The 21,430-nt window shown below is 37.2% G+C and overlaps 1 protein-coding gene and 1 pseudogene across 4 annotated transcripts in view; one reads left to right on the top strand and one right to left on the bottom strand.

Annotated features, from left to right (window-relative positions):
• The window catches only part of ADGRV1 (adhesion G protein-coupled receptor V1), a 546,992-nt gene that overhangs the window by 171,323 nt on the left and 354,239 nt on the right, over positions 1-21,430 (top strand). For all 4 annotated transcript variants that reach the window (XM_004759095.3, XM_045074447.1, XM_045074448.1 and 1 more), the window contains exons 59-71: positions 1,894-2,058; positions 2,642-2,759; positions 4,553-4,676; positions 5,753-5,891; positions 6,064-6,249; positions 6,662-6,894; positions 9,764-9,912; positions 11,881-12,082; positions 12,603-12,822; positions 15,208-15,447; positions 17,139-17,288; positions 18,377-18,850; positions 21,259-21,402. In XM_004759095.3, the coding sequence (XP_004759152.2) occupies positions 1,894-2,058; positions 2,642-2,759; positions 4,553-4,676; positions 5,753-5,891; positions 6,064-6,249; positions 6,662-6,894; positions 9,764-9,912; positions 11,881-12,082; positions 12,603-12,822; positions 15,208-15,447; positions 17,139-17,288; positions 18,377-18,850; positions 21,259-21,402 (2,544 nt within the window). The remainder of the gene's footprint in view (positions 1-1,893; positions 2,059-2,641; positions 2,760-4,552; positions 4,677-5,752; positions 5,892-6,063; positions 6,250-6,661; positions 6,895-9,763; positions 9,913-11,880; positions 12,083-12,602; positions 12,823-15,207; positions 15,448-17,138; positions 17,289-18,376; positions 18,851-21,258; positions 21,403-21,430) is intronic.
• LOC123390407 lies at positions 7,811-9,599 on the bottom strand (annotated as a pseudogene).

Raw genomic sequence — 21,430 nt, 5'->3', positions numbered from 1 at the left:
AGAGCCTTGTTGCTCAGCTCTTTGTGGCTCTTTCTTCGATAGTCTGTTTCTTACTGCCAAAGGCTCTTGATAACACAGAATTTATCTTTTAACATGTATCTGAGATGCATAGTACTGTGCATACAGTGGACATTTTGTTAGCATTATCTGATGAAACATTAAGATTTAGAACCGTAGGATATTGAGGAAAGATTTTTAGTGTAAACCTGTCAAATGAATATGCTGCTCCCAAGGGCAATATGGTAAGTATACCAAAGCACTGGCCCCAGCAGAGGCTCAAGAAATCTGCTCGGGGCACCTCAACTCAAATGTCATTATCTGTGGAAGAAAAAAGGAAGGACTTATCTATGGATCCCGAGTTTATAGTTGATTTCTCCTATCTCACTTTGTTTGCTCCTTATTTATTATTTCTCTTCTCTGAGGAGGGGTATGGGTGTGGAGTCAGAACATTTGAAGCAAAGAGGAGGCTCCTCTTCTCCAAATATGTGCATAGAGCTAGCCCCCAGATCCTTAGAGTTTCCATGAGGCTTAAATGAGATAGAGTATATGTCAGAACTGACATATGATAGAAGCTCAATAAATATTAATTGGTTCTAAATCTCTGCTCTTGGGTGCCTGAGTGGCTCAGTTGGTTAAACGACAGCCTTCAGCTCAAGTCATGATCCTGGAGTTCCGGAATCGAGTCCCACATTGCGCTCTCAGCTCCATGGGGAGTCCGTTTCTCCCTCTGACCTTCTGCCCTCTCATGCTCTCTCTCTCTCAAATAAATAAATAAAATCTTTTTTTTTTAAGTTTCTATTTATTCATTTGACAGAGATCACCAGTGGGCAGAGAGGCAGGCAGAGAGAGAGGAGGAAGCAGGCTCCCTGCTGAGCAGAGAGCTTGATGCAAGGCTTGATCCCAGGACCCCGAGATCACGACCTGAGCCGAAGGCAGAGGCTTTAACCCACTGAGCCACCCAGGAGCCCCAATAAATAATATCTTTAAAAAAGTAAAGATAAAAAAATAAATCTCTTTTCTTGGCATCAGCACAAAATCTCATGGGGGAAAAAACAAAAAACAACAGCTTTGTATTATATATTTAATTGTCTGTCAGTCTTAAAAATGGAGAGCATTGCATTATATTTTTATATTTACATAACAGGTAGACATTACAGGCTCAGTTTGGACTTTGCTTCAGAGTCAGTATATGCAATTCAGTTGAACAAATTCTCTTAATAAGGATCTAGTGTAGAAACTAAATGGTACAGGTAAATCAAAGTATTGAATGTCTTTCTTTATGTCGGGTTAATAAAACCTCTTTTAAATTGGACTTACTGCAGATAATTAGGAGGGCACTTCTGGCCTGTATTATGTGGGGAGCCTGACTACCATTAACTAAGAACTCCTAAATCCTACATCCTTAACATAATAAGTGTTTATTTCTTCTTCGTGTAAGAGTCCTACACCTGTGTTCCTGGTGGGGTCTTATGGACACCTCATCTCCATCTGACATTTCAGGTACCAGACTCTTTCCTTTTCCCATTCTATCCTCCTCTGGGTCCTGGAATCCTCACTAGTCACCCAGAAAATGGGAAAACATGGAATGTGGAATGTTCTGTGGGAAGTTGATGGCCAGACTGTGAGGAGCATACTTCATTTCCCATATGGTCTGCTGGCCAGAATTCAGTCACATGCTCCACCTAATTACAAGAGAGCCCAGGAAATGCCAAGTAGCAGAGTGTTTCAGACAAAAAGGAAATAGGGTTTGGCAAAACATTTTTTTTTCTTTCTGCCACATGATCGTACCATGAACAGAGTTCTAAACTGAAAAGTAGATGTTATAAATAGAAATAAGATTGTTTTTCTTGCTTCATTTTTTCCCCCCACCTAACTTTGTTGTCTTTCTTTTAGGTGATGGTTGATGAATCTCTTTTGTCTGATGACCCTGATTCATATGTGACATTGACGGTTGTCCGGTCCCCAGGAGGAAAAGGGGCTGTTCGGCTTCAGTGGACCCTAGATGAGACAGCTAAAAATGATCTCAGGCCTTTGAATGGGACGCTTCTTTTTGATGAGGTATAGTCAGTGTCAGGACTCCTACAGTTTTACTCGAACTTGTGTTTGTTTTTTTTCCCATAGTATTGCTTATGAATTCATATGATGGTATTTACGATGTATCTGGAATCTTTTTAAAATCATATGCACTTTGGAGGACATTGACACACACACACCCTAGAAATCTGAAATCAAATTTAATTTAGACACTGCCTCCATCCCACCACGAAAACCACTCTTCTCTCAACATTTTCTCTCCAATTAAGGACAAAAACCAGTCAACCAAGCTAGACATCTGGATGTCATCCCCATTTCTACTTCCTTTGTAACTCTTATCTATATTTGATCACTGGGTTTGGTCACATTTTAGACAATTTAGAGGTCATGTTAATTCCCCCCCTTTTTTCCTATTAAAAATTTAAATGGGATTTATGGTCAGAGCTAAATTTTATATAGTAATTCTTCCAGAAGCAGCTCATAATTCCTAAGATACAAAAAGGACACACTTTAAAAATGCTTATAGACATAAACATTATTCCACTAATGAGGACACCCAAAATTTGGCTCAATCTGGAAAACGTTTTATTCCTCTCATTTGATATAGACAGAGTCTCAGAAGACCATTGTACTGCGCACACTTCGTGATACTGTGTTGGAAGAGAACAAGCATTTCACCATTCAGTTGATATCAATTGATGAGGTAGAAATATCTCCAGTGAAAGGTAAGAGAAATTCACATTTTTGGGTCTTAAAAAGTAGGTACTCAGAAAAATACAACCAAGTAACCAATACTCACAAACCTAAGTTTTATAATTCCTAAAATGTTTGCTAAAACATAAAGATGTCATTTCACATCTGTACTACAGCCAAAAAGATTTTTAAAACTCAAATTCTAATACCTGATATTGATAAAGTTGTATGTCAGAGATTTCACAATACTTAGCTCTGTGATTTTTTAAAAAGATGTTTATTGTAGTGATGCTTATAAAATAAAATATGGAAGCTTCCTAAATGGTCCAGCAATAGGAGACCTGTTAAATATGAGAGAATACCATGTAAGTGTTCGAAAGGATATAGCAGAAAAAGCCTTAATTACATTAAAACTTAAAAACAATTACATGGGTAACCGCTGTGTTATGGCAGACTTCATAACATGTTCAAGGTCATCCCATTTTTGTCATGTGCTCATTACAAGTGTGTGGAATTATTTACTTGAAATGTTGATAGTGGGTTTTAATTACCTAGATTTTCTACACATATTTGTAATGGTCACATATTACTTTTACAATAAAATATTATTTTAAAACCTAGCATATTGCATGTTTTTCAGCCTACTATGTGTATTTTCATCTGAAAGTGATTACTTCAATGTTTTGATATTTCAGAAACAGACATTGTAATTCTTCTTTGCCTATAGCCCATATGCAAATTTTTTTCTTTGATCTGGAGAGAAAGAATTAATGTTTCTAAAGCAATTGCATTGTGCTATGTGTTAATAGTAACGTAAAATAAATGGCCCAGCCGCTTTGATAGGATAGCTTAGTGACTGTCACATGCCTTTCTTTGCCATCAAGAACTCCATTGTATGTGAAAGTCTGTGGCCAAAAAAGCAGAATTTTGTGGCCAAAAAGATTGTTAAAATTAAAGGAATATCACGTACATACCTAAGCTAGTTGTTTTTTTTGCATTTTTATCTAGAGTACTTTCCAACAAATCATATGATTGTACCATATTCTTCCACACATCTTACGTTAGCTCAGTTGTTAGCATCCTGTTAAATGTCAGGATTGATGACATGCAGACTAACTAGACCCAAGAATAAGAATATACTAGTGATTCAGGGTGAGTCATATATCAATAAAAAATTTCGTAATATATTTCAGACTGTGACATACTTGGACATGACAAACCACTTTTGGTTTTATTAATCCATGCCATAGAAGTGAGACTATGGTAATTCGTCCCTTGTTTGATGAAACCGTAATAAGAGCTTCTGGAAACGATTTTCTTCAAGTTACTGCTAAATTATAATATGAATAGTCACATTATTTGATATGGTTTTCTTACCATTAATATTTGACACATTTTTATAGATGCTTATAAGCAATAATGGATCAGAAAATTAAAAAGTATCCAGGAATTCTTGCTTTTGCCACCTAGCCAGTTGTAGTGAACTGCCTGTAAAATGGTTACTGCAGAAGCGAATTAATGCAAATGGTAGGAGAATACTCACTTACCATGGGAGTGAGAATGGAATTATTATGCACTTTCTTCTGCCCCCTTTCATTAAAATATGATCTAGGGCAAGTTATTTGCCTCAATGTCTTGAGTGCCTCAGTATACTTAAATAATTTCATTGGTAAAATGAAGATAATGTTAGTATCTAATTTACATGACTGTCATGGCATTTAATTCATAAGATTTGTATACATGGAGTGCTGAGAATTTTGACAGGCTTATACTAAGTGAATACATGTGTTTGCTACATACGTGTTATGTATCAACTTCAACTTAGGTAGCGCCTCAATAATCATTCAGGGAGAAAAGGGAACATCAGGAGAAGTTGGGATAGCTCCATCATCTAGGCATGTCCTCATTGGAGAACCCTCAGGAAAGTATAATGGTACTGCTATCATCAGGTAAGGTGTCATGATTTTTCCCCCCCTCAGGTGGAGATTTTGAAGTTTTATTTAAATCACTAGCATTTTTATGCCATAAGTGCATTTTCCTCATTACATACATATTTCTCGAGCATCGTCATTTTATGTATTACTAACATCCTGTGAAAAGTAGATAAAATTTTTGGCAAAAACTGAAGCCATTTCTTGACGTGTCTTGAAGTTAGATTATGAAGAATGTCTAGGAAAAGTTCCTTCAACAAAAATCACGCAGTGGTGTATTGACCTCTCTTGACATTAGATCATGACTGTTTCTTGGGTGATTTGTACAACCCATGACGAGATTGATCACGCAGTGGTGTATTGATCACGCAGTGGTGTATTGACCTCTCTTGACATTAGATCATGACTGTTTCTTGGGTGATTTGTACAACCCATGACGAGAAAAATACCTTGAGTTAATTCCAGGAGAGCTGATGCTTTTGGCCCCATTCTGTCGCTAATCATGTAAAATAAGAGAGTTACTTCATCTCTGTAAGCTTCTGTCTTAGTTACAGAATCATTCCTTTGAAAATCCTCTGGATCAAACATTTTATGATTCTAAGCATTTAAAAATTAGGGCCTACTATATAACGAAGTAGTATGATCATAGACAATCTTGTTTAATACAAAGTTTCTCATGACTAGTAGGACAACTGTCAGTGAAGTAACTGAATTTGAGTTAATATTTTATCTTTCTGGTAGTTTTCCTTTAGTGTTGCTTGTAAGTGCTATTTTTTAGAGAACTGTGTTAAGCCATTCATTTTTTATACCCTTGTGTATTAAGTGAATTCTGTAAATACTTTCTTTTAAATCCCCTCAAGTGTTCCCCTTCTAATGTGTAGGTTTTGCTAGTATTGTCAAGCAGATTTATATACATTCAGTACTTTGAGTGGTAGTATCCTGGAATCATAAAACTTGCTTTTGATTTGATAGATAAGGATCTATAATGCATACTGTTCTTGAAATAAATGAAAATTGTTGTTGAAAGACACAAAAAATATTTAGGAAAGATTACTTCAACAAAGATGTACTAATTATACATTTATGTAACATAGCCTCATTCGTGGCCCAGCGATCTGGGGGGAGGTCACCGTGTACTGGAGGATATTCCCCCCTTCTGTGGGAGAATTTGCTGAAATGTCAGGAAAACTGACAATGCGAGATGGACAGTCTGCAGCAGTTGTAATAATACAGGTAGCAATACGACTGGTTTCTGTTATGCTCCTTGGTGTGTGTGTGTGTGTGTGAATGAGGGGTCAGGTGGTCGGAGGTGGTGGTATCCCTGAGTTTGTTGTTGTTGTGGACAGGAGTGGTGTTTTTCTTTAAACGTTAGAACCTACCGTTGATGGCTCTTTTTGTCCTCTAGGCTTTGAATGATGACGTTCCTGAGGAGAAGAGCTCCTATGAGTTTCAGCTTATTGGAATCAGTGAGGGGGGGTTGCTGAGTGGATCCAGCAGCACTGCCAACATCACCGTGGTGGCCAGTGACTTTCCCTATGGCCGATTCTCCTTCTCACAGGAGCAACTTCGAGTGTCGGAAGAAACCCGAAGGGTAGAGTATAAAATGCTTAAAATCTTAGACATCAAAAAAAAAAAAAAAAAAAATCTTAGACATCACTTTTGGTTTTATTTTGTGCGTGATTTTTTTTTTTTTTTTTTTTTTTTGCAAACAGGAGTTTTTTTTTGCAAAGCTGGCTTAACCTTTAAATATTAAGACTTCATGTAGCAAGATATATTGTGTGTCATCTTTAAAATGTGTTTCCTGGTTCATACTCCAGAGTTTTCACAAATTGATTAATTTGCTACTAACACCATTATTTTAACATATATTTTATAAACTTTTATAGATTCTACATAAACATAACCCTAGTAAACCTAGAATCTTTAGTTAGAAACCATAAAAAATTAGGTATGAGCTGGTGGATTAGACACCCAAGTCAGATAAAAACTGCTTCTTGGCTTAGGTGAATATCACCGTCGTCCGTTCAGGGGGATCATCTGGCCGCGTGAGACTCTGGTATGAGACCGTGAGTGGGACAGCGGAGGCAGGCTTGGACTTTATCCCTGCAGCGGGGGAGCTCCTCTTTGAAGCCAGGGAGATGGCGAGAAGTGTGCACATTGAAATACTTGACGATGGTCTTCCTGAAGGACCAGAGGAATTTTCTCTAGTAATTACAAAGGTGGAACTCCTGGGAAGGTAAAGTTTTAAAAAAGAAAATAGAGAATGTGTTGTAGAAGGATTAATACCGAACTTGCTGTCTTTCAGATTTATGTGAGAGTGGGACAGGGCATAGCAGGGGAATTATGACCAAGATTAACTGTCACTTGTGCCAAGTTCTAAAATACCAGTTTTTGCTCAAAGTTGAAAGTGTATTATTTTTATTTGAGAATTCACTCTGGGTAGTCAGAGAATGGAACGTGGTATGAGCTTGTAAGCATTTGGTAAAGAAATGGAGGTCGCAGGTCAGCTGGTGCGATGAAATTTATTTTGCCTTTCCTCTTTCTCTACACCTGAGGGCTGAGTGAGAAATTTCTTTCCTTGGTATCCCTATTGTCTTCTGTGGGAAAATGAGGTAGACTTGTCAAGTGGGGAAAAGTAGGAGTCAAAGATAGTTGTAACCGTGTACCACGTTTTTATTGAAGATAAGATTTAACCATATTGAGGCTGTCTTGTTCCCTGACTTAGTGGGAGCAGACTTGATTCACACTGGTGGGAAGCACCTGAAGCCTGCTGAGATACCCACAAACTGAGTAGCCCAGGAGCACCTCTGCTCTGACAGATGACACAAAACCCGCAACCAGAATCATGTTGGCATTTATATCAGTCTTAAAGGAATTTTTCTGGTTCATGAAAATGGTTTTGCATCTGTTCTATGAATGCTATGTTTTAAAAGCTTTTTCTAACTAAAATATTTCACTGAGTGACTTTGGTAAGATGTATGTCAATCCCATGTGGAAGAAATACTGTGGGTTTGTGTATACTTCAAATCTTAATTTTCCTAGAAATGATTCCGTTCCTAGCAATTGGCATGAATTTTCTTTTCTTTTTCTTTTTTTTTAACCGGGAAAATAACTGTATTTTCTTTGGGAGTGTGGCAGATGTCTAACTATTCTCAGAACTCCTGGAATTGCTTGTTGGGGCCAGTGGCCTTCATGGCTTTGAGCACGTTGAAGCTTACAGTTTTGCTCAGGAGTCAGCATTTCCCACCATGACAATGTCATTGATCTGGAGCTCCCTGAAGCAGGAGAACAGGTGCACAGACATGTTCTTGTGGCGTTTCTCAAAGCAGGTGTACTTTTGGGTGTAGTGGAGGTTGTCTCAGTGGATGATGGTGGCCCTCTGCATCTTCTTCTTGGTCACCACACCAGATAGAATGCATCCTCAAGCAGAGACATGACCAGTGAAGGGGCGTTTCTTGTCAATATAGGTGCCCTCTGTGGCTTTTCTTGGGCATCCTGAAACTCAGACCGATGTTTTGGTAGTCTTGTGGGAATGTCTCCTCGCCAGCTTCTCCAAGCAGGACCCTCTTCTTATTTTGAAAGATGGTTGGCTGTTTTGGTGGGCGTCCTCCATCAGAATGTCCCAGCCACGTGAGAAGAGGAGAACTGGCAGTAGGAATGAATTTGCACTTATATTAAATGTGTTAAAATTGGAGGTTGCTGTTGACCATTTTAATGAAGTAAGTGAAATTTATTCATTAGCCCATTAAGTGTAAGATAACATCCACGTTACTGACTAATTAGGACTTGAAGATTTTGCCCTCTTTCTTTTTAAAAGAAAAAAAAAATTCCTACATAAGCTTAATTCTGAGAAAACAAGTTTTTCCTTCTAGGTAAATTTCTAAGTTTCCTTTAACTTGAAAAAGGAAAGCAGTATAATCTCATTTTGCCTAGTTGCTAGGTAATTCACTGCTTTGGTGTGAAGGTAATCAGCTAAGCTACAATCCATCTCAGACAACTATTAACAGTTTTGGTTTTTTTAAAGATTTTACTTATTTGTTTGTCAGAGAGAGAGAGAGAGAGCACAAGCAGGGGGACCAACAGGCAGAGGAAGAAGCAGTTTCCCCACTGAGCAAGGAGCCCGATGTGGGACTTGATCCCAGGATCCTGGGTGGGATCATGACCGGAGCAGAAGGCAGACGCTTAACCAACTGAGCCACTCAGGCATCCAACATTTATCTTATCATTTAATATTTTTAATCCCTTGTTTTCTAATTTTGCCTTATATGTAACCTGACTTTAACCTTTTGAAATTATGTAGCCTAAAAATACCAGGTAAAGAGAATTTGAGAATTGAAGAAAAGACGAAAATGGTTTACTTCCATTTTTTAGCTTCAGGAATTAAAGTGATATGAAACTCTGAAAGATAAAAGGTTTCTTCAGTGGGAATCATATCAATCCAAAAAAAGTGACTCAGCTGAAATACATCTAGCTGAGTAAACCATCATCTGTATTAAGGACTAGAGACATTGATTGTAATTGGGGTTCACAGAAATATTTCCTTGTAGCTTGAAATTTCAGTAGTGGCATGACACCTGCTCTTTCTTTAAAGTAACCCTTTCATCCTGTCCCTGAGTGCACTGCAGATCTGCCTGAAGCCCCTGCCTCAGCCCCTCACAATCAGATGAGCTAAGCTACAATCCATCTCAGACAACTATTAACAGTTTTGGTTTTTTTAAAGATTTTACTTATTTGTTTGTCAGAGAGAGAGAGAGAGAGCACAAGCAGGGTTTTATCAGTTTATCAGTGCATTCCTAGCCCAGAGGTTCATCTTACAACTTATCCCCAATTTCCTGATAGTCGTATTATCTTCCCATTGCCAAAGTTTAATAACTTTTTATTGGTTTTGGTTTCATACAGGCAGTAATAATTGTGAGCCACACAGAAGTCTATTTCAGACATCATTTCAGGAAAAAAGAGAGTATTTTAGTGTTGGGGATCTTTCAAGGTATTAAAATGCTTAATAGGACTAAGTTGTAGGAGCTAAGAGGACCCTTCGGCTTATGCTCACCAATTATGTACTCATTTTCTCTTCTTTTGTTATTATTTTCTCATGATTTTGCAAGAGGGTATGATTTTACCATCCGAGAAAATGGTCTTCAGTTAGATCAACCTCCTGAAATAGGAAACATCTCCATTGTCCGAATCATAATAACGAAAAATGATAATGCAGAGGGTGTCATTGAATTTGACCCAAGGTATACCGCCTTTGAAGGTAAGTTCGGCAGTCTTATAAATTTACCACTACTTTCTGAGTTACAGAGTAACTGAGCATGACTCTGTCAGTTTGAATTTCCATGTATAAATGTTCTCAGCTTGCTCTATGTATGTGCACGCATGTGTGGGTGTATACCTGTGTAGGTACATACATGGACACCTTCTTATGTATTTACATTAGCCTTTATATATTTATATGTTTATTTTTTAAATCTGTTTTGTGTTACCTTTGAGCAGTATTAAATCCCACTCGTGTATGGCAAAGCTGCATGGTAAGGAACAAGACTTATGCCCATATTCCCTCCTGGGGAAAAAGAGGTGGCTGCTTTTTGGATTTTATTCAAAGGCACATGCCTTTCAAGATAAACATGTTGATCTTCTTGCTGCAATTAATTTATTGACCTCATTGCCTCTATCAAATTCATTGGTTATCTAGCCATTTAAAAAAAAATTTTATTTATTTATTTGACAGATCACAAGTAGGCAGAGAGTCAGGCAGAGAGAGAGGGGGAAGCAGGCTCCCTGCTGAGCAGAGGACCTGATGTGGGGCTCGATCCTAGGATCCTGAGACCATGACCTGAGCTGAAGGCAGAGGCTTAACCCACTGAGCCACCCAGGCACCCCTATCTAGCCATTTTTAAAGTTCATCAGAAATTACTTTGGAGGGGCTCCAGGGTGGCTCGGTTAGTTAAGCATCTGTCTTTGGCTCAGGTTATGACCCCAGGGTCCTGGGATTGAGCTCTGTATCAGGCTCCCTACTCAGAGGGGAGTCTGTTTTTCCCTCTCCTCTGCCTCCTCATGTGCTCTCTCTCTCTCTCTTACTTTCCCTCTCAAATACATAAATAAATAAACTCTTCAAAAAAAAAAGAAATCATTTTGGAATTGATTAATATTGACTTTGTGAGTAAAGTCATGGAAGACACCACTGTTTTGTGAACCTCAGCTAGTAAAAGTCATGCTGCATTTTTAATACCAAGTGATATATAAAGGACTTAGAATTTTTTTTTTCTGTCCACTGATTTCTGTTTGATTCATTATCTTTGGGGAAATTTAGAGCAATTCATATTTATAATGACAATGTAAATTCAGTATTATTTAGTCATGGCTACTATGAACTGTTGGCTAAGATAAGCATAGCTAATGTAAACTCTATTAAATGATATTTTTATTTACAGAGGTTAAATAACGAGAGCAAAATAAATTTTTGAAAACAATTTTTAGTTGAAATTAAACATCGAGAATACATTTTCAGATTCTCAAATAGATTTCATAGGAACTTAAAATGTAATAAAATTGTATTTTTATCTGGACTTTTAAAAAGCGTTCGTATAATTAACATGAACTTCAATTGTTTATACTATGTGTTCCACTAAATGTAGAAGCAATTCAGAATACTTTCCTTTGAGTACACATATTTGAAGAATATTTCATGTTCATCTTGCATTGCTTTAGTAAGCAAGGATCATTTATTTCTACATAGCACACAGAGGGAGAAAACCTATGCTAATAATTAAATAGATTGTTTCAATTCTAACTTACACCGTTCACTATAGTTTTCAGTTTATAACAAACTATATTTCTCATAAAAATAAGTCTTGAATTTTTCACTAATTTTTAAAAAGATTTATTTATTTGAGAGAGAGAGAGAGAGAGCGTGTACCTGGACTTGGAGGGAGAGGGGCAGAGAGAGAGAGAGAGGGAATATCAAGAAGACTTCCCACTGAGCAGAGAGCCTGACACAGGGATCAATCTTACCATCCTGAGATCATGACCTGAGTAGAAATCAATTTAACTGACTGAGCCACTCAAGTGCCCCCCAGTATTTTTTTAAATTTATAAAAATTATGTTAAAAAATAAGAGCTTGCATTGTTCTGTTATATTTAATGCTATTTTTAATTTGACCGACTCTTATAAAAACTAGTTGCTTTGTCTGGGATACCAATTAATTGCACATTCCTGCTACAGTGGAGGAAGATGTTGGAATGATCACGATTCCGGTGGTGAGGCTGGGAGGAACTTACGGCCGTGTGACTGCTGATTTCATCTCTCAGAGCTCCTCTGCAGTTGCTGGTGGTGTCGATTATATGCTGCATGGCAGCTCGGTCACCTTTCAGCATGGGCAGAACTTAAGTTTTATAAATGTGTCCATCATTGATGACAATGAAAGGTAATACTGTTTAGTAACGTCAGAAATAATGTAGTCATATGTAAAGCATGATTACTATGTTCCAATCCTTACTTATGCTTTGCACTGATAATAGAATTTTAGATTATATATATGCCCATTGAGAAACAAGTGAAAAACTTTGGGGGGTGCTGGAGTAGGAAAGAAGGGATTGGGAGACAATTGGGATTTTGTGTGTCACTTTTTCATATACAGGGAAATAATAATTTTTGCTCTTTTATATTTGAAATGTCTAATCAGAATGTAGAAACATCTTGCAATTCACTTCCTTAATGCATTAAGCAATTCAAAAGAAAGGAAGAAAGTCTAGTAACTATTGCAGGTTATATAATATTGAAGTTGATCATTCATGCTTTTAGCTGAGCACCCTCTTCTTACCACTTGGTGTATGAATGCTGTGCCTTGAATATGTATGACCAATTTGGAAAATGACTAGTTATTTGGATCTTAGAAGCATTTTAATATGTTTAGACTCACAGAATTGCTCCTTCTCGCTATGCAGTGAATTTGCAGAACCCATTGAAATTTTGCTTGTTGGAGCTACTGGCGGAGCAGTCCTTGGGCGCCACCTAGTGAGCAGAATCACAATTGCCAAGAGCGATTCTCCCTTTGGCGTTTTAAGATTTCTTAATCAAAGCAAAATTTCTGTTCCTAATCCCAATTCCACAATGATTTTATCCTTGTTGCTGGAGCGGACTGGAGGACTCGTAGGAGAAATTCAGGTAGAGTTATTCTTCCCATGGTTTTAAAAATAATTTTGGGGGCTCCTGGGTGGCTCAGTGGCTTAAAGCCTCTGCCTTCAGCTCGGGTCATGATCCCAGGGTCCTGGGATAGAGCCCCGCATCGGGCTCTCAGCTCAGCGGGGAGCCTGCTTCCCCCGCTCTCTCTGCCTGCCTCTCTGCTTACTTGTGATCTTTGTCAAATAAATAAATAAAATCTTTAAAATAAAAAAAATTAAAAAAATAATTTTGATGGCTTGAGTATAGAGTTGGATTTTCTTATTCTTCAAATATATGTTTATTTATTTATAATCAACAATATTTATTAATTACTCACTGGGTATAAAGTAGCTGACAAGTCCTGTGAATTCCATAAGAATATATATGAGACGTTGCTGTCATCAGGAACTCTTGAAAGCAAGTTAGAAAGGAGATGAAATGAAATGAAGAATTCTGATAAAAGGTTCAAGTATTTTTTTGGTGCTTTTCGAATGCCAGACCCTCTTCTGGGCACTGAGAATACACTGATGAATGAGACAGACCTTGTTTTCTTAGGGTTTTCAGAACAGTAAACAGATAAATTTAAAATATATATGTGTGTGATAACACTTAAGCGATCTACAGGGATATCAGATCTAGAAACACAATCATGAGTCAGCTATCGACTACTCTAGATGGTGACATTGTGATATTTAAGCTGAAAGCTAGATACTGAGACATGGTCATGTAATTGTTAGAGAGCTGAGCCTTTTGGCAGAAGCAGTAGACAAGCCTGGCCTGTTTCAGGTCTGGAGGGTTCTATGCCACACAAGGTCTGTTGGAGAGGTTAGTAGGTGTGTGATCACAGAGACCCTCCTAAGTCAGGCTAAAGGGTATTCTGAGTGCAAATAGGATGCCATTAGAGAGTGTGAGGCAGGGGAATGGTGTTGATGTCCCCGGGGTTGCCATTTTAAGTAGCTTACTTGTGACTGCTTGGTGGGGAAATGGAATGTCAAGAAGCCAGAGCAGAAGCAGGAAGGGCAGTTAGAAGGCTCTTGACCTCTGTCGTCCAGGGCTGAGCTGACAGTGGCTAAGATGGGTGCAGATGGGATGCTGAGAAGTGAATAGATATTGAGCATCTTTTGGAGGAAAAATTCACCAGGCAGTGGAGGTCGAGGCAAAGAGCAATCAAGAATAACTGCTAAAATTTTAGATGAGCATTTGGTTAAACTGTAGTGTTGTTTACTGAGATAGGCAGAAGCTTGGGGGTCGTTGTGGAATCAAGAGTTCTGTTTTGGTCTTGTTCATTTGAGATTGCGATTGGCCGTCCCAGTAGAGGGTCAAGCAGGCAGGGGGTGTGTGAGTATGGGCTGTGGGGAGGCCGGAGGCTGCTGACACATGTGGAGGTATTTGAAACCACATGACTCAAGGAGCGTAGATAGGAATGTGAAGAAAACAGCCGGAAGTCCTGGGCTACAAGCATTGAACGATCTGAGGAAGGAGAGCCAGCATAGAAAACTGAGATGTAAAAGCACAGGGGAAGATATGTATCATGGAGGCCATGAAAGACGGGACGCTGTGTTTCAGGGAAAAGGAAGTGATCAGCTATGCCCAGTGCTGGTGAAAGATAAAAGAAGCAAAGACGAAGTCCCAGTGTTTTCCATGTAGATATGAAAAGTATATAATTTTATATTATAGAAATACTTAAAAATGCATTTATTATACAATTTTGTTTCTTATAATGATTTATGAAAATGTATGTTCATTTTATACCAGAAATTTATTTGTGTATATTCAGAAGAGATTGCACACCCAGCAGATTTTTCTTGTGGTTTTATTGTCTTATTCAAATAGGTTCTGATTAACAGAGACTATGCATACAGCAAGAGAGTGTTGTGCTCATTTTTAAAAGTTTATATTTCTCTAATATATATATATTATATTACAATATAAATATACATATCTAAATATGTACTTTTAAAATGGGTGCTTATTTTTCTGTGGTGATGACCAGTGATCAGGTATTCATATTTTTCTTTATTATCTATGAAAACTCATATTCTGTTAGTATGTAGTTTATATTTGCAAATATTAGTATTTTTAAAAAGATATGAGGAATTCTCTGGAGCTATCCTAGAATAATTCTCATTTATATATGCATGTATATAAGATATATAATTTTTTTTCTAATACTACATATCCTGCAAAGTAATTCTTTGTTTAAAATTGTTTCTGTCTGGGGCACCCGGCTGGCTCAGTCAGTAGAGCATGCGACTCTTGATCTTGGGGTTGTAAGTTTGAGCCCCAGTTTGGGTGTACAGATTACTTTTTTAAAAATCTTAAATAAATAGATAGATACAAATGAAATAAAATTGATCATCTCTATTAAAAACACAAACTACTCTGCAGGTGAACTGGGTGATTTTAGGACCCAATTCTCAGGAAGCCTTACCACCACAGAACAGAGACATTGCGGACCCAGTGAGTGGATCCTTCTATTTTGGGGATGGAGAAGGTGGTGTGAGAACCATCACTCTGACAGTCTATCCTCATGAAGACATCGAAGTTGAAAAGATATTCATTATTAAACTTGAACTTGTGAAGGGAGAAGCTAAATTAGACTCCAGAGCTAAAGATATTACATTAACAGTAAGTCTGACTTTATTTTTCCCACAAAATTTTGGAGTAATGGATTTATCAGAAAATGCATTTTACATTTGTTGAAACTCCATGAGCTTAAGATTAATTCAAAGTTATAAAGCCAGATGAAGTCCTAATAATTCCTACGGGCCAGACTTCTTTGTTATTATATTAGTTTATTACATAGCTTGATTATTGGTAATTAGTTTATAAAGGGCTCTTGTATAGTGATAAATACTTTCCACTCAGAAAATTTGGTGTTTGGTGAATATTTTTGCACTTTCAGACAGAAGCTATTTGTTATATTGTCCCATACGTTGAATACCTTTGCCTTGAAAGTACATGAAAATTATTAACTCAATCACTAATTAGATTGTTGGAAGGTAGAATAGTATTTGTTTAATTAGCACAATGATGTTTTGGATCAAATCTGAATGTTTGATGTGAATGAACGATTCAGTCTAACAGGGGTAAATATTGCTGAGGACCAGGATATGAAAACAATGTAGAGAGGTGCTCTTTTTTTTTAAGTTTGGAAAATTCTCTAGTCTTGGGTCCCTATCAGTCAGATTTCTCCAGAAAAACAGAGAGAAAAAGAGAGAGAGAGAGAAAGAAAGAAAGAAATTTTTATTTTAAAAATTAGCTCATGTGGAGGCGCCCGGGTGGCTCAGTCGTTAAGCATCTGCCATAGGCTCAGGGCATGATCCCAGGCTCCTGGGATGAAGCCCCGCATCAAGCTCCCTGCTTAGCGGGAAGCCTGCTTCTCCCCTCCCACTCCTGCTTCTGTTCCCTCGCTCACTGTGTGTCTCTCTCTGTCAAATAAATAAAATCTTTAAAAAAAAAATTTGGCTCACGTGTTTGTGAAGGTTGGCAAGTCCAAAATCTATAGAACAGGCTAGTAGGCAGGAAGCTCAGAAAAAGACTTTGGGTTGAGATGATGAGTTTGAATTTTGTGGGATAGGCTGGCAGACTGGAAACTCAAGCAGAATTCCTGAATTGCAGTTTTGAGGCCAAATTCTTTTTTCTCTGGGAAACCTGTAGTGTTTGCTCTTAAGGCCTTCAACTGATTGGATGAGGCCCACTCACAGTATCAAGGGTAATCTCTGACTTAATCAAAGTTAATCAGTCAACTGATTATACTATAAATCAGTCAACTGATTATAAGTAGTAATTACATCTACAAAATACCTTCACAACTACACTTAGACTAGTGTTTGACTAAACAATTAGCCCTGGTTAAATAAAGCAAATATGAGGCAAATCAAGTGAAATTCAGGCTTGAAGTAATATCCTTTTGAGAACCTATGAATTGAAGTTTTCTAGACACTTACTTCCATTATTGTTAGAGAATATGAACCTACTTGTTTTAGATGACAGTGTACTAAAGAAGCTTTTTTTAAAAATTTTTTAATTTTTTATAAACATATATTTTTATCCCCAGGGGTACAGGTCTGTGAATCACCAGGTTTACACACTTCACAGCACTCACCAAAGCACATACCCTCCCCAATGTCCATAATCCCACCCCCTACTAAAGAAGCTTTTGAAAAATCAAGTTTCTAGGCAAATTATATTTAAATATTATTCCTGTGTTTCTTTCATTTTTTCAGCTTTTCTGTATACTGATATGTTGGATTCTGTAATTCAATCTGTAGTTGTTATATTGTGGTATTCACTCTGTTGTCTCTTTCTATTTTTAGGTACAGAAGTTTGGTGATCCAAATGGGGTTGTTCAGTTTGCTTCTGAGTCTTTATCTAAGAAGACCTATTCAGAGCCGTCCGCTCTGGAAGGGCCGCTGATCATTACTTTTTTTGTCAAAAGAGTCAAGGGCATTTTAGGAGAACTCACGGTATCATTTTTCATTTGATTTTTTAAGTAGTGTAACAGTTTGCCTAACAAATGTAGCTGTGAAGAACAGAGAAACTGTGTGTTCTGGTATAAGTTTTGTAAGTGACATGAGTTTCAGACAAGTTGAGAAAGTTCATTTCCTCACCTTTGGGTTCTCTAGCCAACATGAACCTCTCTCCCTGTCTTTCTAAATCCAGCTACACTTAGACTGAAATGATCTTCCTCACACTTAATCATGAAGAGTATGACTGAACTATTTTTTGTTTTCTTGTTTGCTATAACATTTAACCTACCTGTTTAAGTCCCTCAGTGTTTTTTTGTTGTTGTTGTTTTTTTTTTTTGTAAATTGCTTCATATATTCTTCAGGACTTTATTTCTCAGTATAGTTTTGTTGTTGTTTACCAACTGACTTTTAAGAGGTTGCATTTGCATGTATATTGACATAGAATGTCTGGAGATACTCTTGTGAATCATTGGGATAGCTATCTAACAGACCAAGGTTGTTTGCTAGCAGAACATACTTTACAAAATTTCTTTATGGATTTAACTCTTTTCCTGTATTGGAGATTAACTGATACTTTTTCAGTGGAAACTTTATGGTTAGGAGTCTAAATATTCTTGGGAAATAATTTTTAAATTCTTCAAATCTTGTTATTAAAAGCAAACAAAACCAAATTCCAATATAAAGCAACAGACTACTCACTTTTTACCTTCAAGTATTACCCGTGGTTCAGATACCTATCAAATATATAGGAAGACCTTTCAAATGTATTTGTGGAACTGCCATTCTAGAGTTAACTTTGCTTCACTTTATCTTTTCAAATCATGTTACTATTTGAGAAGTAGGTGAAATGAGATTTTGTAATCTTGTCCAACAAATTGCATACATAAGCCCAAAAGAGTTCATATACTTTCACAGCGCTAGTGTCATTTGTCTCTACTTTCTAAACTGTTTGGGGCATCTGGCTTTGAATATAATGAGGCACAATTAAAATTTATTTGTTGTATATTATAGAGGAAAACATAAGGAATTTTGATTCAATATACTGAATTACATAACTTTGTTGGATTTTTTCCCTTTTATTTTAGGTTTACTGGGAAATAAGCAGTGAGTTTGATATTACAGGAGACTTTCTTTCTACAAAAGGATTTTTCACTATTGCTGATGGAGAGAGTGAAGTGAGTTTTGATGTTCATTTGCTCCCCGATGATACACCTGAGATAGAAGAAGATTATGTAATCCGACTTATTTCTGTAGAGGGAGGAGCAGAATTGGCTCCAGAAAAATGCATCACATGGTTCTCTGTTTCTGCAAATGATGACCCACATGGAGTATTTGCTCTGTATTCAGATTACCAGTCAATCTTTATTGGGCAGAACCTTAGTAGATTCATCCAAATTAATGTAACTCGGCTTGCTGGAACATTTGGAGATGTTGCTGTTGGATTTAGAATCTCATCTGACCAAAAGGAGCAGCCAGTTTTTCCTGAAAATGTGGAGAGGCAACTGGTGGTCAAAGATGGGGCCCGATATAGAGTGGACATGGTGCCAGTGAGGAGTCAGGTTTGTAGCATTTCTTCCATTTCCTGATCATTCCAATATCACTCCTTCAGGAGAGCACTTGCTTATCTCATGATCAGCCTACAATCTTATTGAGATATTTATATGTCATCATAGAAATGTGTAATTAAAAAAAATGTGTAATAATTATTGGATGATACATTTGCAAATTATTATTGAATTAAGTATATTAAGCATATTCCCATTTGGAGATAACATATTTTTGTCTAAACGGTAGCAGGCACTTACACATTCCTGTATTCTTAGGGATATTGACTCAATGCCCTGATAATTAATTTCTAACCTCCATTTCCTATTTCCAAAAATTTTCAAGACTAGAAGAAAGATTGAAGAACTGGGGAAAGGAGAGGTAGATTGACTTAACCAGAATATGATTGTGTTAAGTCTCATTTACAAATTAGAAGAGTTTTTTTAAAAAAATACAGCATGCTTAAATTACGTACCTTTGAATATTTTCCCATCCATATCTGTGTAACATTACCTTCTAAATGCATTCAAATTTTAATCTCTGTTAATGAACACTAGAGGACATTCTCTAGCTTTTGTGTTATATTATAGTGAAATTTCATTTGACAGTAAGACATGCTTTAGTGAAGATCTGATTACTCTTTATTTTACTAAGCCCTATAGATAGGATAAAACTATTCTCACACTACACATAGGAAAACTAAAATACGTAATCTGTATTACATGGACTAACACTCTTGATCTGCCTACTCTTAAGACTGTATCTTGTAGTAGGTGGCACCTGGTACATTTTGAGGAATGCTAGTCCTCTTTTCATTTCCCTGTAAACACTGAATGATATACAGTTGACCTTTGAGCAACAAGGGTTGAACTGTGCAGGTACACTTATATGCAGATTTGTGTCCGCAAATGCAGTACGGCACTACAGATGTAATTTTCCTTCTTTAAGACTTTCTTAATAACACTTTCTTTTCTCTGGCTTGCTTTATCATAAGAATACAGTAATCATACATAAGAACTTGTAAAATATGTATTAATTGTTCATGTTATCAGTAAGGCTTCTGGTCAGCAGTAGGCTATTAGTAGTTAAGTTTTGGGGGCCCAAAAGTTATATGCATATTTTCTCCTTCTAATATTCCAGTCTTCAAAGAGCAATGCATTATATCCAGAGCATGAAGGGAAAAGGGAACCACTGAAAAAATCCTACCCTTGATTTATGCCCATGTCACACTTTAGCAGCCCAGCCAGTGAACTGTTTGGGGGAAGAGCATGCCCCTAGAGGGGAGATGGGAGGCACATGCTTTAAGTTAGGACAGTGATTTATTTCTGTTTCCTTAGCACTTGATCTGTGAGTCATGCTCAGTGAATGTCACTTTAAAAAAGTGAAGATTGATTGAATGAATGAAACATCTGTTATCCTCATGTTATAAAACATTTGAAACTTCTAGGGTACATATTGTGTATATTTGGAGGGCTATGGTGTATGTTTAAGTATATTATATTTAAAAGAAGAACAGACTCCACAAAAGTAGTTTTTTTTTTTTTCAAGATTTTATTTATTTATTTGACAGGCAGAGATCACAAGCAGGCAGAGAGGCAGGCAGAGAAAGAGGAGCAAGCAGGTGCCCCATGGAGCAGAGGGCCTGATTCGGGGCTTGATCCCAGAACCCTGGGATCATGACCTGAGCCGAAGGCAGAGGCTTTAACCTACTGAGCCACCCAGGCGCCCCAAAAGTAGTTATTTTTATATTCAATAAAGATGTGTAGCGTTTTTAGTATTATTCTAGGTTATGGGATAACGTGAGGGCTTATCCTTTATCAATAACAATGTTCCTATTGGGAAAATGTTTTATAAATTTCAAAAAAAATAGAGTAACATTAATTTTTAAATTCAGTTTCCCTTATTTATTAGATTTGAAAACTTTAAAAATTGGTAATCTAATACATTTCATTAGTAATTTTTATTTATCCAAAATGTTCAAGTAATCGGTACACCTGAATCATTATCCATTTTGAGTAAATTTCACTGGAGTATTAGTGATTCCTTAATGAAGAGGAAGAAAGTGAGTTTTGCTGCTTTTAGGAACTGACTGTTCCCCAGTGGGCGCTTTCATTCCTGTGGTACATGATTCCTTCTATTCCTAACACTACTTCTCTGATTCTTATCGTTCTTGAGGCCATTTGGTCACACATGGAGAATTGGCAAATTTGTGTATTTACACGCTATCACTCATCACCCCGGAGACTTCATACTGGTGATTTGTTTTATAACCTGGGGGGGGAGGCAGGGAAAGGCATATATTGATGAAACTGTACAAAAGGATCCTAAGGCAGTGTGCTAATGACTCATGTCAAATGTCAGTATTTTTCTCTGAAAATTAATTCTTACTACTAAAACAGTCATTGATCTTGTTTGTTTATAGGTCTTTCTATCCCTGGGCTCTAATTTCACCTTGCAACTGGTGACTGCGATGCTCATCAGCGGACGGTTCTACGGCATGCCAAAAATTCTACAGGAGGCTAAATCGGCTATCCTTCCTGTCCCTGAGAAAGCCGCCAATTCTCAGGTAATTGGTCCTGGGTGTGGAACCATCC

Source organism: Mustela putorius, unplaced genomic scaffold (genome assembly GCF_011764305.1).
Source record: "Mustela putorius furo isolate JIRA1106 unplaced genomic scaffold, ASM1176430v1.1 tig00537350_pilon_pilon_pilon, whole genome shotgun sequence".
In the NCBI taxonomy this organism is placed as follows: domain Eukaryota; kingdom Metazoa; phylum Chordata; class Mammalia; order Carnivora; family Mustelidae; genus Mustela; species Mustela putorius.
Note: the sequence above shows the minus strand (reverse complement) of the source record. Positions and strands in the feature narration are given on the sequence as shown.